This window comes from Pelobates fuscus, chromosome 8 (assembly GCF_036172605.1).
Source record: "Pelobates fuscus isolate aPelFus1 chromosome 8, aPelFus1.pri, whole genome shotgun sequence".
Lineage (NCBI taxonomy): Eukaryota > Metazoa > Chordata > Amphibia > Anura > Pelobatidae > Pelobates > Pelobates fuscus.
Genome location: NC_086324.1, coordinates 18,379,158 through 18,392,390, shown reverse-complemented (window position 1 = coordinate 18,392,390; position 13,233 = coordinate 18,379,158). Strand labels below are relative to the sequence as shown.

At 49.6% G+C, this 13,233-nt stretch overlaps 1 protein-coding gene across 1 annotated transcript; it reads right to left on the bottom strand.

Annotated features, from left to right (window-relative positions):
* Window positions 1-3,322: 3,322 nt before the first annotated feature.
* LOC134571218 (uncharacterized) lies at window positions 3,323-12,723 on the bottom strand. The gene is made up of 2 exons (XM_063429387.1): window positions 12,712-12,723; window positions 3,323-4,360 (listed from the first exon to the last, which is right to left on the bottom strand). Exon 2 carries the CDS (start codon window positions 4,349-4,351, stop codon window positions 3,323-3,325), a length of 1,029 nt encoding a protein of 342 aa, XP_063285457.1. The 5' UTR covers window positions 4,352-4,360; window positions 12,712-12,723.
* Between the last annotated feature and the right edge of the window lie 510 nt (window positions 12,724-13,233).

The window sequence follows — 13,233 nt, the reverse complement described above, 5'->3', positions numbered from 1 at the left end:
GTGAGATATTGAGGGAGCTCACACGAGGTGCGTCTTTCCTCCATGACAGCTAGGCCCCGCCCCCCGGAAGCTGTATTCTTAGTGAGAGGAGGGACAGTGTAGCTGCTGCTGATTCAATAGGGAAATCGATAGCTAGGCTAGTGTATTCAGTGTCCACTACAGTCCTGAAGGACTCATCTGATCTCTGCTGTAAGGACAGTACCCCAAAAAGCCCTTTTTAGGGCTAGAACATCAGTCTGCTTTTTTCTTTCTGTGTAATCTAATTGCAGTTGCCTGTCTGCCAGCGTGTGTGTCATGCTCACAGCGTATACTGTGCCCACTTGCCCAGTGCCACCACTCATATCTGGTGTCACAATAGCTTGCATTTAAAAAAACAAACAAACTTTTTTTGACTGTAATATAATAGCAGTCAGTTTCCTTCACACGTGTGTGTTTCAGGGCCTGCCAGGGCACAGTGTCACACCAGTGCAACTCATATCTGGTGTAACAGTAGTGTACATTTAAAAAAAAAAAAATACAGGGGGCTTGTTGTCACCTTTCGGGGACCCTTGGTGTTGTACGTGGCTGGGTGGAGGAAGAGACCTTCAATGACATCAGTGAGGACAAGGAACGGGACATGGCTAGCTTGGTATCCAACCTTGTGCAAATGGACTGTTTGCGGTTGTTTGCGGTGCGTTAAACGGGGAGTTTGGTCTGTCACTGTGAAGCGGGCATAACCCTTACACTACCTGATCGATACAACATCATACCTGATGTTTTAAAGCACGTTATTCCAAACAATTTAGGAATGTTAGGTGATTTATGCCCTTTATGGATTAAAACCAGACTCTGCATCAACTATGTAATTTTCCATGGGAGTTTTGCCATGGATCCCCCTCCGGCATGCCACAGTCCAGGTGTTAGTCCCCTTGAAACAACTTTTCCATCACTATTGTGGCCAGAAAGAGTCCCTGTGGGTTTTAAAATTCGCCTGCCTATTGAAGTCTATGGCGGTTTGCCCGTTCGCGAACATTTGCGGAAGTTCGCGTTCGCTGTTCGTGAACGGAAAATTTTATGTTTGCAAAATCACTAATTCCTAGTTGTTCTGCACAAAAATCTTGTTTAAGTGGGATAACTGTACAGTATTAAGACATGATCACGCACATACAGAACTGGTGGCTTTTTGGACATTGGGATCTATGAAAGGTTTCAGTTTCCAAAGATGTTATCGGGGTTCACAAAATTTGACAGACTTCAGTATTCCAATTCTAATAAAGTAATTAATTGCGATGATCAAATCAAGGTTTACGTTTAAGAACAGTATTTTATTGGGAATTATTCCCAGATGTATAAGTTAGTATTTTAGTACTCATCCTGTCCAACACGCATTTTATAGTGTAAATACTTCTCTCATCCGTACACTAGTTAAGGGTTTAACTTTAGCCTAAATAATTTATTGATGTCGTACTGATCCTTGTGTTTGTATGATTATAGAGACCGTACTGGAGTATTTGTGCAATTTTGCAATTAAATTTGTTTTGTCAAAATCCATGCAGGCCGAAGAAACTGAGATGCTTACTTATGAAGACAAACTTGAAGGTGCAGTGCTGTCTAATGCCGCTAGTTCTGTATTAACCCTTTCAACAATTGGGGCGTTGCACAGGAGCATTGTGGTGAACAACCAGCAAACAAAAGAAGAATTAAGAACTATGTGGAAGCTGACATTGACGTCAGCCATATTGCTACGCTTAGCTATGTTATGGTATCTAAGATTATGGAACAGAGTTTACGGGGATAGATATTATTCCCATTTGACTATATGTCTTTATGTTGTGAATAATAATATTCCCATTGTTGGGAATAATACACTTTGCCTGTATTGACCCAAGGTTCAAGCTACAGATAACCAATTTTAAACAGACTGAACATCATGTTAACATGTCAGCTGTTTGAAATATTTAACTTACACGCTCAAAAGATGTATTCAACAGATAATTGAAAAAGCTGGAAAGCGACAGCTCAAACTCCTCGTAAAGGAGAAAGCTGCAGGACCGACCAGATGGGGGAAAAGCGAGGTGAAGAAATAACGAAAGTCACACAGACGTGATTAGCACGTCTGAATATACCTCCTTTTGTTTCTCTGCCGCAGGCCTCCCGTGGATATTTTCCATAAGGTAGATCATGATATAAGAGGGGATTTGTTGGATACGAATATCCATTTTGCCATCGATCCTAGCTGTTCATAGGGGTTAATTTGTTTATTATATTTACGTGCGTTATATAACAAGAAACTGCTTATAACTTGTACAAAACAATTTATGTCATTTAACACACCCATATACTCCTCTCCCCCCCCACCCCCCAGCCTACTCTGAAGAAATATGTATAAATATCACTTGCGTATTAAAGAGGAGTTAAGTTGGATATGTAGCATGTCTCTGATTTTCATTTCCAGAGCTCTGTAAGAGTTGGCAAACATCCATTTAAGCCAAGGGTCCCAGGGCAACATGCCCCACTACAGTCTGTGGCCCCCCAATTGCAGCCCATATTCCCCACACTACAGCCCCTCCTCTCCCCCCCCCCCATTGTACCAATCCACCTACCCTAACCCTCCCAATACAGCCCTCTTAACCTATAACTCATACCCCCACACTACAGCCACTGTCCCTACATTAGAGCCCCTAACTCCTAAATTACAGCCTCTGTCACCCACTACCAGTGCCCCTCCCAAGCTTAGGCTCTGGATTCATCCCTGCCACTCAAGGTAAACGCTGGAGAGATCTAGTTACAGATTTACTGAGAGAATGAGGTCCTGATTTTTCAAAGAGTCCAATCAGGACACACATTGTGTCGCTCTCACTATGTCTGTATAGTCCACCTACCAAGTAGCTTGTGAAGCTGCCTCCCTAAAGTTAGGTGACCACCTCCCTGAAATGAGTTTTGGCATGTGTGCTAGAGGAGCACTGCCACACCAGTTTTTAATGTATTCCGTAACTAGTTGCAGCAGTTTAGAAGCACTAGACTAGGAGAATTGATGATATTGGAGGGAAAAACAAAGACACAAATCAATGTAATGCAAAGAATTTTTTTTATTTTCTCTCTTTATTAACAATCTGGAGGGAGCAATTTCCATATCACAGAGATCATCTTGATCAGCCTAGACAGGTTTTCCACCCCAACATATTCTAATGTCAGACAAGCTACCCAGTCACACCATGATACAAATGGGGTTATGCAGAAACATTTTGTAGGTTACAAGACACTAGTTACTAGTAACTAGTAACAGTCTGTAGGTCAGTTTTGAACCTGAAATCAAGAACATTGTAACTGCATGCCTTGTGAACTAGTTAGCTGGTGGTAGAGGATTCTCAGTTGGTGGTTTTGGATCATCATCAAAATTCATATCCCTGCAGAACAGCACAGCTTCTTTACCCAGACCCAGTTTGTACTGCCAAACATAGATCTTCTCATTGGCCTTCACGGTCAGGCTGATGGTTTCCTCAGTTTCCGTTACCTCATTCCAGTTCTCTCTGTCTGTGTTGACACTCTTCCCCCCATATGAAGCAGTGAGAGAGAACTGGCTCTTTACGATACTGGCGCTCAGACCTCCCGTCTCTGCAGACACTGTGGCTGACACATTCCAGGTATGTTCTATGGAGGACATCTTCTCCTTTGTGTAGCCAACCTTCTTGTTGATCTTGTTTGTCCAGGTGATCGGAGACTGCGAGTCATTGGTGATGGTTTTGATGCACTCCCAGACACCAAATGAGGGACCCTGAATAAGGGCCAAGCCTCCAGGGAGGAAGTTTGCAACAGTGGGATGTATGGAAAAGGACTCACCATTCTCATCCTTGTTGAAGTTGGTGCATCTGTAATACTGAGCCCCCCATTCATCATGAGGCTTCAGAAAGTAATAGTAGTTTTTGACACCAAAGTAGTAGAGCCCATTCCTGCAGTTGGGATGGAGTGTGTATTCCACACCACTCTCGTATGTGTTCATATTTCTAGTTTTACGATAAACCCCTCGACTCTGGTCAATGATGTACATGTGACCGAAGGCAGAGAGATAGTGATCACCGCCCCGGCAGCTGGGATGTAGAGAGTAGACTACAGCACCTTCATCTGTGTTCATGTTTTTCACACGGCGATAATTAGTGCCCTTAATGATATAGAATAGGTCGTCTTCATATGCCAGGTAATGGTCTCCATTTCTACAAGAGGGATGCAGACTGTAGACCACTAAACCTTCACCCTTGTTGAAGTTTGAAGCTCGCATGTAGCAGCCAAGGTCAGATCGGACAATGTAGTAATATTGATCAACACCACAAAAGTCCACTCCTGGGGCATCCTTCTTGGGAACGATCCCAACCATGGTCAAACACTGAAAGAATAATAAAAATACAAATTAAGGTGGTAGGTTACAAAACGGATTTGGTTAATTCAGTGATTTTGGATCAAGTGTCATAAAAAGCTTTGCCTTCACTTATGTTAGAATTAGAAAGATTGGAGAGGGCAGGGGGCAAGAGTGGTAGACCAGAAGGCAGTTTTCTATAAGTTCATAGATGGGAGAAAGTATAATTGACATTGTAGTGTCAGATATTAGTTCAATGTAGACAAAGTGGAAATATTTGGGAGCCATTTTGTCAGCATTTGAATGTCACTAAAACCTTGATAGTTGGTGCTTATATATACACATGCATACACACAAATACAAATATACATAGGTGCAGTGTGTGATTGTGAGCAGTGCAGCGTGTAAGGGGTGCAGTGTGTGTGATTGCGAGGGGTACAGTGTGTGTGTAATTGTGAAGGGTGCAGTGTGTAATTGTAAGGGGTACAGTCAGGGGTCAAGTCCTTGGTAAAAAAGTGCAGGAACTCACCCAAAATCCACTCCCCACCCCAAAAAAATGACACGCTTGTATGACGGAACTCAGGAGACGGAACTCAGGAGACGGAACTCAGGAGACGGAACTCAGGAGACGGAACTCAGGAGACGGAACTCAGGAGACGGAACTCAGGAGACGGAACTCAGGAGACGGAACTCAGGAGACGGAACTCAGGAGACGGAACTCAGGAACTGAGGAAAGGGACAGGAACTGAGGAACTGAGGGGCTGAGGAGGGGGGCAGGGACTGAGGAGGGGGAACAGGGACTGAGGAGGGGGAACAGGGACTGAGGAAGGGGAACAGGGACTGAGGAAGGGGGACAGGGACTGAGGAAGGGGGACAGGGACTGAGGAAGGGGGACAGGGACTGAGGAAGGGGGACAGGGACTTAAATAGGGGGACAGGGCTGAGGATGGGGGCAGGGCCTGAGTAAGGGGATAGGGCTTGAGGAGGGGGGCAGGGACTGGGGAAAGGGACTAAGGAGGGAGACAGGGCCTTAAATAGGGGGACAGGGACTGAGGAGGGGGGACAGGGACTGAGGAGGGGGACAGGGACTGAGGAGGGGGACAGGGACTGAGGAGGGGGACAGGGACTGAGGAGGGGGACAGGGACTGAGGAGGGGGGACAGGGACTGAGGAGGGGGGACAGGGACTGAGGAGGGGGGACAGGGACTGAGGAGGGGGGCAGGGCTTGAGGAGGGGGGCAGGGCTTGAGGAGGGGGGCAGGGACTGGGGAAAGGGACTAAGGAGGGAGACAGGGCCTTAAATAGGGGGACAGGGACTGAGGAGGGGGGACAGGGACTGAGGAGGGGGGACAGGGACTGAGGAGGGGGGACAGGGACTGAGGAGGGGGGACAGGGACTGAGGAGGGGGGACAGGGCTTGAGGATGGGGGCAGGGCTTGAGGAAGGGGGCAGGGACTAAGGAGGGGGACAGGGACAGGCCTGAGGAAGGGGGACAGGGACAGGCCTGAGGAAGGGGGGCAGGGACAGGCCTGAGGAAGGGGGAAAGGCCTGAGGAAGGGGGAAAGGCCTGAGGAAGGGGGAAAGGCCTGAGGAAGGGGGAAAGGCCTGAGGAAGGGGGAAAGGCCTGAGGAAGGGGGACAGGGCCTTAAATACGGGGGGCAGGAACTGAGGAGGGGGACAGTGACTGAGGAGGGGGACAGTGACTGAGGAGGGGGACAGTGACTGAGGAGGGGGACAGTGACTGAGGAGGGGGACAGTGACTGAGGAGGGGGACAGTGACTGAGGAGGGGGACAGTGACTGAGGAGGGGGACAGTGACTGAGGAGGGGGACAGTGACTGAGGAGGGGGACAGTGACTGAGGAGGGGGGACAGGGCCTTAAACGGGGGGACAGGGACTGAGGAGGGGGGACAGGGCCTTAAACGGGGGGGCAGAAACTGAGGAGGGGGGACAGGGCCTTAAATATGGGGACAGGGACTGAGGAGGGGGGACAGGGCCTTAAATAGGGGGACAGGGACTGAGGAGGGGGGACAGGGACTGAGGAAGGGGGACAGGGACTGAGGAAGGGGGACAGGGACTGGGGAAAGGGACTAAGGAGGGGGGCAGGAACTAAGGAGGGGGGCAGGAACTAAGGAGGGGGGCAGGGACTAAAAAGGGGGACAGGGACTTAAAAAGGGGGACAGGGACTTAAAAAGGGGGACAGGGACTGAGGAAAGGGATAAAATAAAAAAACCTAAAGTGCCTTCCCCACTCCCTGAGGCTTACCTTGGGCCAGGAGGGGTGGGACAGGATCTGGAACCTGCAGCCTGCAGTTAGTGGAGTCGGTAGGGGTTGGGGTAGAGGAGCAGTGAAAGGGGTTGGGGGTATGGGGGAGTGGAAGGGCAGTGGCAGGGGTTAAGGGGGTAGTGGGGCAGTGACAGGGGGTGTGGGGGAGTGGAGGGCAGTGACAGGGGGTAAGGGGGTAGTGACATGGGTTAGGGGGGTTGAGGGGCAGTGGCAGGGGTAGGGGTAGTGACAGGGGTAAGGGGGTAGAGGGGCAGTAACAGGGGGTGTGGGGGAGTGGAAGGGCGTAGTGACAGGGGTAAGGGGGTAGAGGGGCAGTAACAGGGGGTGTGGGGGAGTGGAAGGGCGTAGTGACAGGGGTTAAGGGGGTAGTGGGGCAGTGACAGGGGTTAAGGGGTAGAGGGGCAGTGACAGGGGGTGTGGGGGAGTGGAGGGGCAGTGACAGGGGGTGTGGGGGTAGTGACATGGGTTAGGGGGGTTGAGGGGCAGGGGCAGGGGGGTAGTGACCGGGGTAAGGGGGTAGAGGGGCAGTGACAGGGGTTAGGGGGGCAGAGGGGCAGTGACAGGGGTTAAGGGGGTAGAGGGGCAGTGACAGGGGTTAGGGGGGTCCAGACGGCTAGAACAGGGGGTGTGGGAGAGTGGAGGGGTAGTGACAAGGGTTGGGAGGGCAGTGGGTAGAGGGGGGTGAGTTAATGGGGTGGGGGGGAGTGAGTAGATGGGGGTGGTGGAGCAGTTAGTGACAGGGGGTAGAAGGGGGGTTTATAAATACCTGCCCTGGTGGTCCAGTGGGCGCCCTCTCTCTCTTCAGTCTGCAGCTCCGCTGGGAGTGAGCTGCAGACCACATGGTGAGTCTCGCGATCTCCAGGCAGAGCGTTGCCGCGGCAACGCTCTTACAGGCAGGAGATCGCGAGACACCTCAGTCTGCAGCTCACTCCCAGCAGAGCTGCAGACTGAGGCCGGATCTCTGTCAGGGCAGACTGACAGGAGGGGCCTCGCACCCGGCAGCATTGTGGGCACGCCGCCGGGCCCCCTCCTGTGTCGGTTCGAGGACCCGACATGTCAGTCTGCCCAGAGGCAGTGCAGCACGGAGGTGTGATTAGGGTGTGCCCAGGCACACCCGGCACACCCCGTGCGCACGCCTATGGGTAGACTTAATCCTTGCAGACCACTACACCAAAACCTGCCTCCTTAACCACACCCCCTCCCTCCACAAAGATACTTCCTTATCAAATATATGTACACAGCCCAGCCACTAACATGAGTGATCTGAACTATAAAGCAACCTGCATTTTAAGGAGAGGACACATAGCAAGGATATCACTACACAGGGGCGTATTAGCCGCGAGGCAAACAAGGCATTTGCCTTGGGCGGCATTTTCCAGGGGGCGGCAAAAAACGCCGCCCCCAAATGCCCAAGGCAAATGTCTTGTTAGCCTTGCGGCTAACAGACATGCTGGGCTGGTTGCTGGGCGGCCGGCGAGGGAGCTCTTCCCCTGAGCTCTCTGCTCAGCTCCCTCGCGCGCCGCCCGCCTCCCAGCCTCACTCTGCGGGCGGCACGCGAGGGAGCTGAGCAGAGAGCTCAGGGGAAGAGCTCCCTCGCCGGCCGCCCAGCCTGGGGGGGGGGGAGTAAATAAAAAAAGTGTTAATGTGAGTGTCTCTGACTGTGTGTGTCTGTTAGTGTGTGTGTGTGTGTCTGTTAGTGTGTGTGTGTGTCTCACTGTGTGTGTGTGTGTGTGTGTCTGTTAGTGTGTGTGTGTGTCTCACTGTGTGTGTGTGTGTGTGTGTCTCACTGTGTGTGTGTGTGTGTGTGTGTCTCACTGTGTGTGTGTGTGTGTGTGTCTCACTGTGTGTGTGTGTGTGTGTCTCACTGTGTGTGTGTGTGTGTGTCTCACTGTGTGTGTGTGTGTGTCTCACTGTGTGTGTGTGTGTGTGTCTCACTGTGTGTGTGTGTGTGTGTCTCACTGTGTGTGTGTGTGTGTCTCACTGTGTGTGTGTGTGTCTCACTGTGTGTGTGTGTGTGTGTCTCACTGTGTGTGTGTGTGTCTCACTGTGTGTGTGTGTGTGTCTCACTGTGTGTGTGTGTGTGTCTCACTGTGTGTGTGTGTGTGTCTCACTGTGTGTGTGTGTGTCTCACTGTGTGTGTGTGTGTCTCACTGTGTGTGTGTGTGTGTCTCACTGTGTGTGTGTGTGTGTCCCACTGTGTGTGTGTCCGACTGTGTGTGTGTGTGTGTCCGACTGTGTGTGTGTGTGTGTCCGACTGTGTGTGTGTGTGTGTGTCCGACTGTGTGTGTGTGTGTGTGTCCGACTGTGTGTGTGTGTGTGTCCGACTGTGTGTGTGTGTGTGTCCGACTGTGTGTGTGTGTGTGTCCGACTGTGTGTGTGTCCGACTGTGTGTGTGTCCGACTGTGTGTGTGTCCGACTGTGTGTGTGTCCGACTGTGTGTGTGTCCGACTGTGTGTGTGTGTCCGACTGTGTGTGTGTCCGACTGTGTGTGTGTCCGACTGTGTGTGTGTCCGACTGTGTGTGTGTCCGACTGTGTGTGTTTCCGACTGTGTGTGTGTTTCCGACTGTGTGTGTGTTTCCGACTGTGTGTGTGTTTCCGACTGTGTGTGTGTTTCCGACTGTGTGTGTGTCCGACTGTGTGTGTTTCCGACTGTGTGTGTGTTTCCGACTGTGTGTGTGTTTCCGACTGTGTGTGTCTGTTAGCTAGTGTATGCGTATCTGTCAGTGAATGTGTGTGTATTTAGAAGGCCTCACTCTGCGGGCGGCGCGCGAGGGAGCTGAGCAGAGAGCTCAGGGGAAGAGCTCCCTCGCCGGCCGCCCAGCCTGGGGGGGGGGAGTAAATAAAAAAAGTGTTAATGTGAGTGTCTCTGACTGTGTGTGTCTGTTAGTGTGTGTGTGTGTGTGTCTCACTGTGTGTGTGTGTCTCACTGTGTGTGTGTGTGTGTCTCACTGTGTGTGTGTGTGTGTGTGTGTGTGTCTCACTGTGTGTGTCTCACTGTGTGTGTGTGTGTGTGTGTCTCACTGTGTGTGTGTGTGTGTGTGTCTCACTGTGTGTGTGTGTGTGTGTGTCTCACTGTGTGTGTGTGTGTGTGTGTCTCACTGTGTGTGTGTGTGTGTGTGTCTCACTGTGTGTGTGTGTGTGTGTGTCTCACTGTGTGTGTGTGTGTGTGTGTCTCACTGTGTGTGTGTGTGTGTGTGTCTCACTGTGTGTGTGTGTGTGTGTGTCTCACTGTGTGTGTGTGTGTGTGTGTCTCACTGTGTGTGTGTGTGTGTGTGTCTCACTGTGTGTGTGTGTGTGTGTGTCTCACTGTGTGTGTGTGTGTGTCTCACTGTGTGTGTGTGTGTGTCTCACTGTGTGTGTGTGTGTGTCTCACTGTGTGTGTGTGTGTGTCTCACTGTGTGTGTGTGTGTGTCTCACTGTGTGTGTGTGTGTGTCTCACTGTGTGTGTGTGTGTGTCTCACTGTGTGTGTGTGTGTCTCACTGTGTGTGTGTGTGTCTCACTGTGTGTGTGTGTGTGTCTCACTGTGTGTGTGTGTGTGTGTGTCTCACTGTGTGTGTCTCACTGTGTGTGTGTGTGTGTGTGTGTCTCACTGTGTGTGTGTGTGTGTGTGTCTCACTGTGTGTGTGTGTGTGTGTGTCTCACTGTGTGTGTGTGTGTGTGTGTCTCACTGTGTGTGTGTGTGTGTGTCTCACTGTGTGTGTGTGTGTGTCTCACTGTGTGTGTGTGTGTCTCACTGTGTGTGTGTGTGTGTGTCTCACTGTGTGTGTGTGTGTGTCTCACTGTGTGTGTGTGTGTGTCTCACTGTGTGTGTGTGTGTGTCTCACTGTGTGTGTGTGTGTGTCTCACTGTGTGTGTGTGTGTGTCTCACTGTGTGTGTGTGTGTGTCTCACTGTGTGTGTGTGTGTCTCACTGTGTGTGTGTGTGTGTGTCTCACTGTGTGTGTGTCTCACTGTGTGTGTGTCTCACTGTGTGTGTGTCTCACTGTGTGTGTGTGTGTCTCACTGTGTGTGTGTGTGTGTCCGACTGTGTGTGTGTGTGTGTCCGACTGTGTGTGTGTGTGTGTCCGACTGTGTGTGTGTGTGTGTCCGACTGTGTGTGTGTGTGTGTCCGACTGTGTGTGTGTGTGTGTCCGACTGTGTGTGTGTGTGTGTCCGACTGTGTGTGTGTGTGTGTCCGACTGTGTGTGTGTGTGTGTCCGACTGTGTGTGTGTGTGTCCGACTGTGTGTGTGTGTGTCCGACTGTGTGTGTGTGTGTGTCCGACTGTGTGTGTGTGTGTGTCCGACTGTGTGTGTGTGTGTCCGACTGTGTGTGTGTGTGTCCGACTGTGTGTGTGTGTGTCCGACTGTGTGTGTGTGTGTGTCCGACTGTGTGTGTGTGTGTGTCCGACTGTGTGTGTGTTTCCGACTGTGTGTGTGTGTGTGTCCGACTGTGTGTGTGTGTGTGTCCGACTGTGTGTGTGTTTCCGACTGTGTGTGTGTTTCCGACTGTGTGTGTTTCCGACTGTGTGTGTCTGTTAGCTAGTGTATGCGTATCTGTCAGTGAATGTGTGTGTATTTAGAAGGCGGGGCAGGGGGGGGGAAGGGTTGGGTGGGGGTGGCGCGCGCGCGCGGGGGGGTGTGTCTGAGTTTTGTCCTGCCTAGGGCAGCACAAAACCAAGATACACCACTGTCACTACATGTTTGTGAATTAAGAGCTGCTCGCTCAGTGTTGGCTGTGTACATACATCTGATAAGGAAGGTTTTCCTGGCATGAGGGAAAGTGGTTAGAGAGGCAGCATTTTTGCAGGACATTTAAAGGGAAACTCTAGTGCCAGGAAACCAATCAGTTTTCCTGGCACTGCAGGTTCCCTCTCAATCCCCGGTTGCTGAAGGGGTGAAAATCCCTTCAGTCACTTACCAGAGGCAGCGACATGTCCCACGTCACTGCTTCTGCCTCCACCGCTCCTCCCAGTGATTGCGTCAGCAAGTCGCGCATTAGAGCTCTGCATAGGAAAGCATTGAAAATGCTTTCCTATGGTGAAATGAGCGATACTGGAGGTCCTGAAAGCACGAGGTCCTCCAGCGACGCTCTAGCACAGGTTCTGTGCTATGATGCAGGAAGTGCCCTCTAGTGGCTGTCTAGTAAACAGCCAGTAGAGGTGGAGTTAACCGTGCAAGGTTATTATTGCAGTTTATAAAAAAAAACTGCAATAATTACACTTGCAGGGTTAAGGGTAGTGGGAGATGGCACCCAGACCACTCTAATGGGCAGAAGTGGTCTGGGTGCCTGGAGTGTCCCTTTAAACCATTTGTTTGTATTTGCCAAAATGCTGAGCCCCATGCATAGCACAGCATCCCTCCCAGTGTAGTCAGTCACAGCCATATACAATACAGCATCTTTATATAATCTACATTCAGGCTTTGGAGAGACCAGCTGCAGCAGATTCTAAATAAACCATTCCAAGTTAAGGAGTTTGGGAAATTGGAAGGGAGTGGAGTAAATAAACCCATTTCCTCTAGTGATTAAAATAAGCTCTATAGAAATATATAGACACACCTGGTGTTTAATTAGGGTAAATCAATGCTTAGACTGGGTGTAGGAGTGTCAGCACTGGGAGTAAATTCTTCAATATAATCTCAGGGTCTATTCACTGAAGTGGAAATTAGGAATTCAGGTTAAGGAGCGTTTCAGGATCCAGAAGGGTTTATAGCCCACTGATCCACAGAAGGGAGATCTGTAAAAATATATAGTGTGAGGGTTGGCACATGAAGAGTGCTGCCCTGCAGTATGTACAAAATGAACCACAGGGTTTTACCTCACATTGTTAAAGGGCCACTACACACCATTCCATTGAGATGCTGTGATTTGGGTTACAGTAATCTCCCTTTAATATTTAAAATACATTCAGGTATTTATTCCACAGACATCAAGTTAAACCCAAATGGTGACATTTTATTGTCAAGCTGTCACCATAGCTCAGTTAGCAGTTTTCCCAAGTCTGTCTTTTTGCCTCATTTATAGTTAATAATAAAGTGAACACTCCAAGGAAACCCACAACTTGGAAATAACCACACTGTGTATAAATCACATTATTCATAAATAAACCTAGAATAACTCACATAGTAAGGCACCTTCTCAGACTGTAATACCAGCAAACCCTCTCCTAATATCATCCCTCCCAGAATGATCCTTTTATAGCTGGAGGTGAGGGGTTTGGACACCTTGTTAATCAATCCCTAATCATTTACTAATTGACCCCCTCAGCCTGCCCAGGTTGGGAGAAGAGACACAGGTGGGAAGACAATGTATGGTAATGTGATGGTCAATACATGAAAAGTGCTGGTATATTTATAGATGTACTCACTATAATTCCCCATTGATTAGTGACTTGATTTACTACCTGCAGTCCTTACAGGGGCGTTGCTGAAAAATAGTGCATTGACTAATACAAAATATGCTAAACAATAAAAATAACAACTACTCGCTCTAATCACAAAAAAAATCATGCTTTTTTAGTTTATTTAATTTATAAATATATATATATATATATATTAAGTACATAAAGGACACTCCGTAGACCTGTAGAACTTTATCTTGCTGAAAAGCTTTATGTGTGAAGAATGTGTCCCATTTTTTAAAGA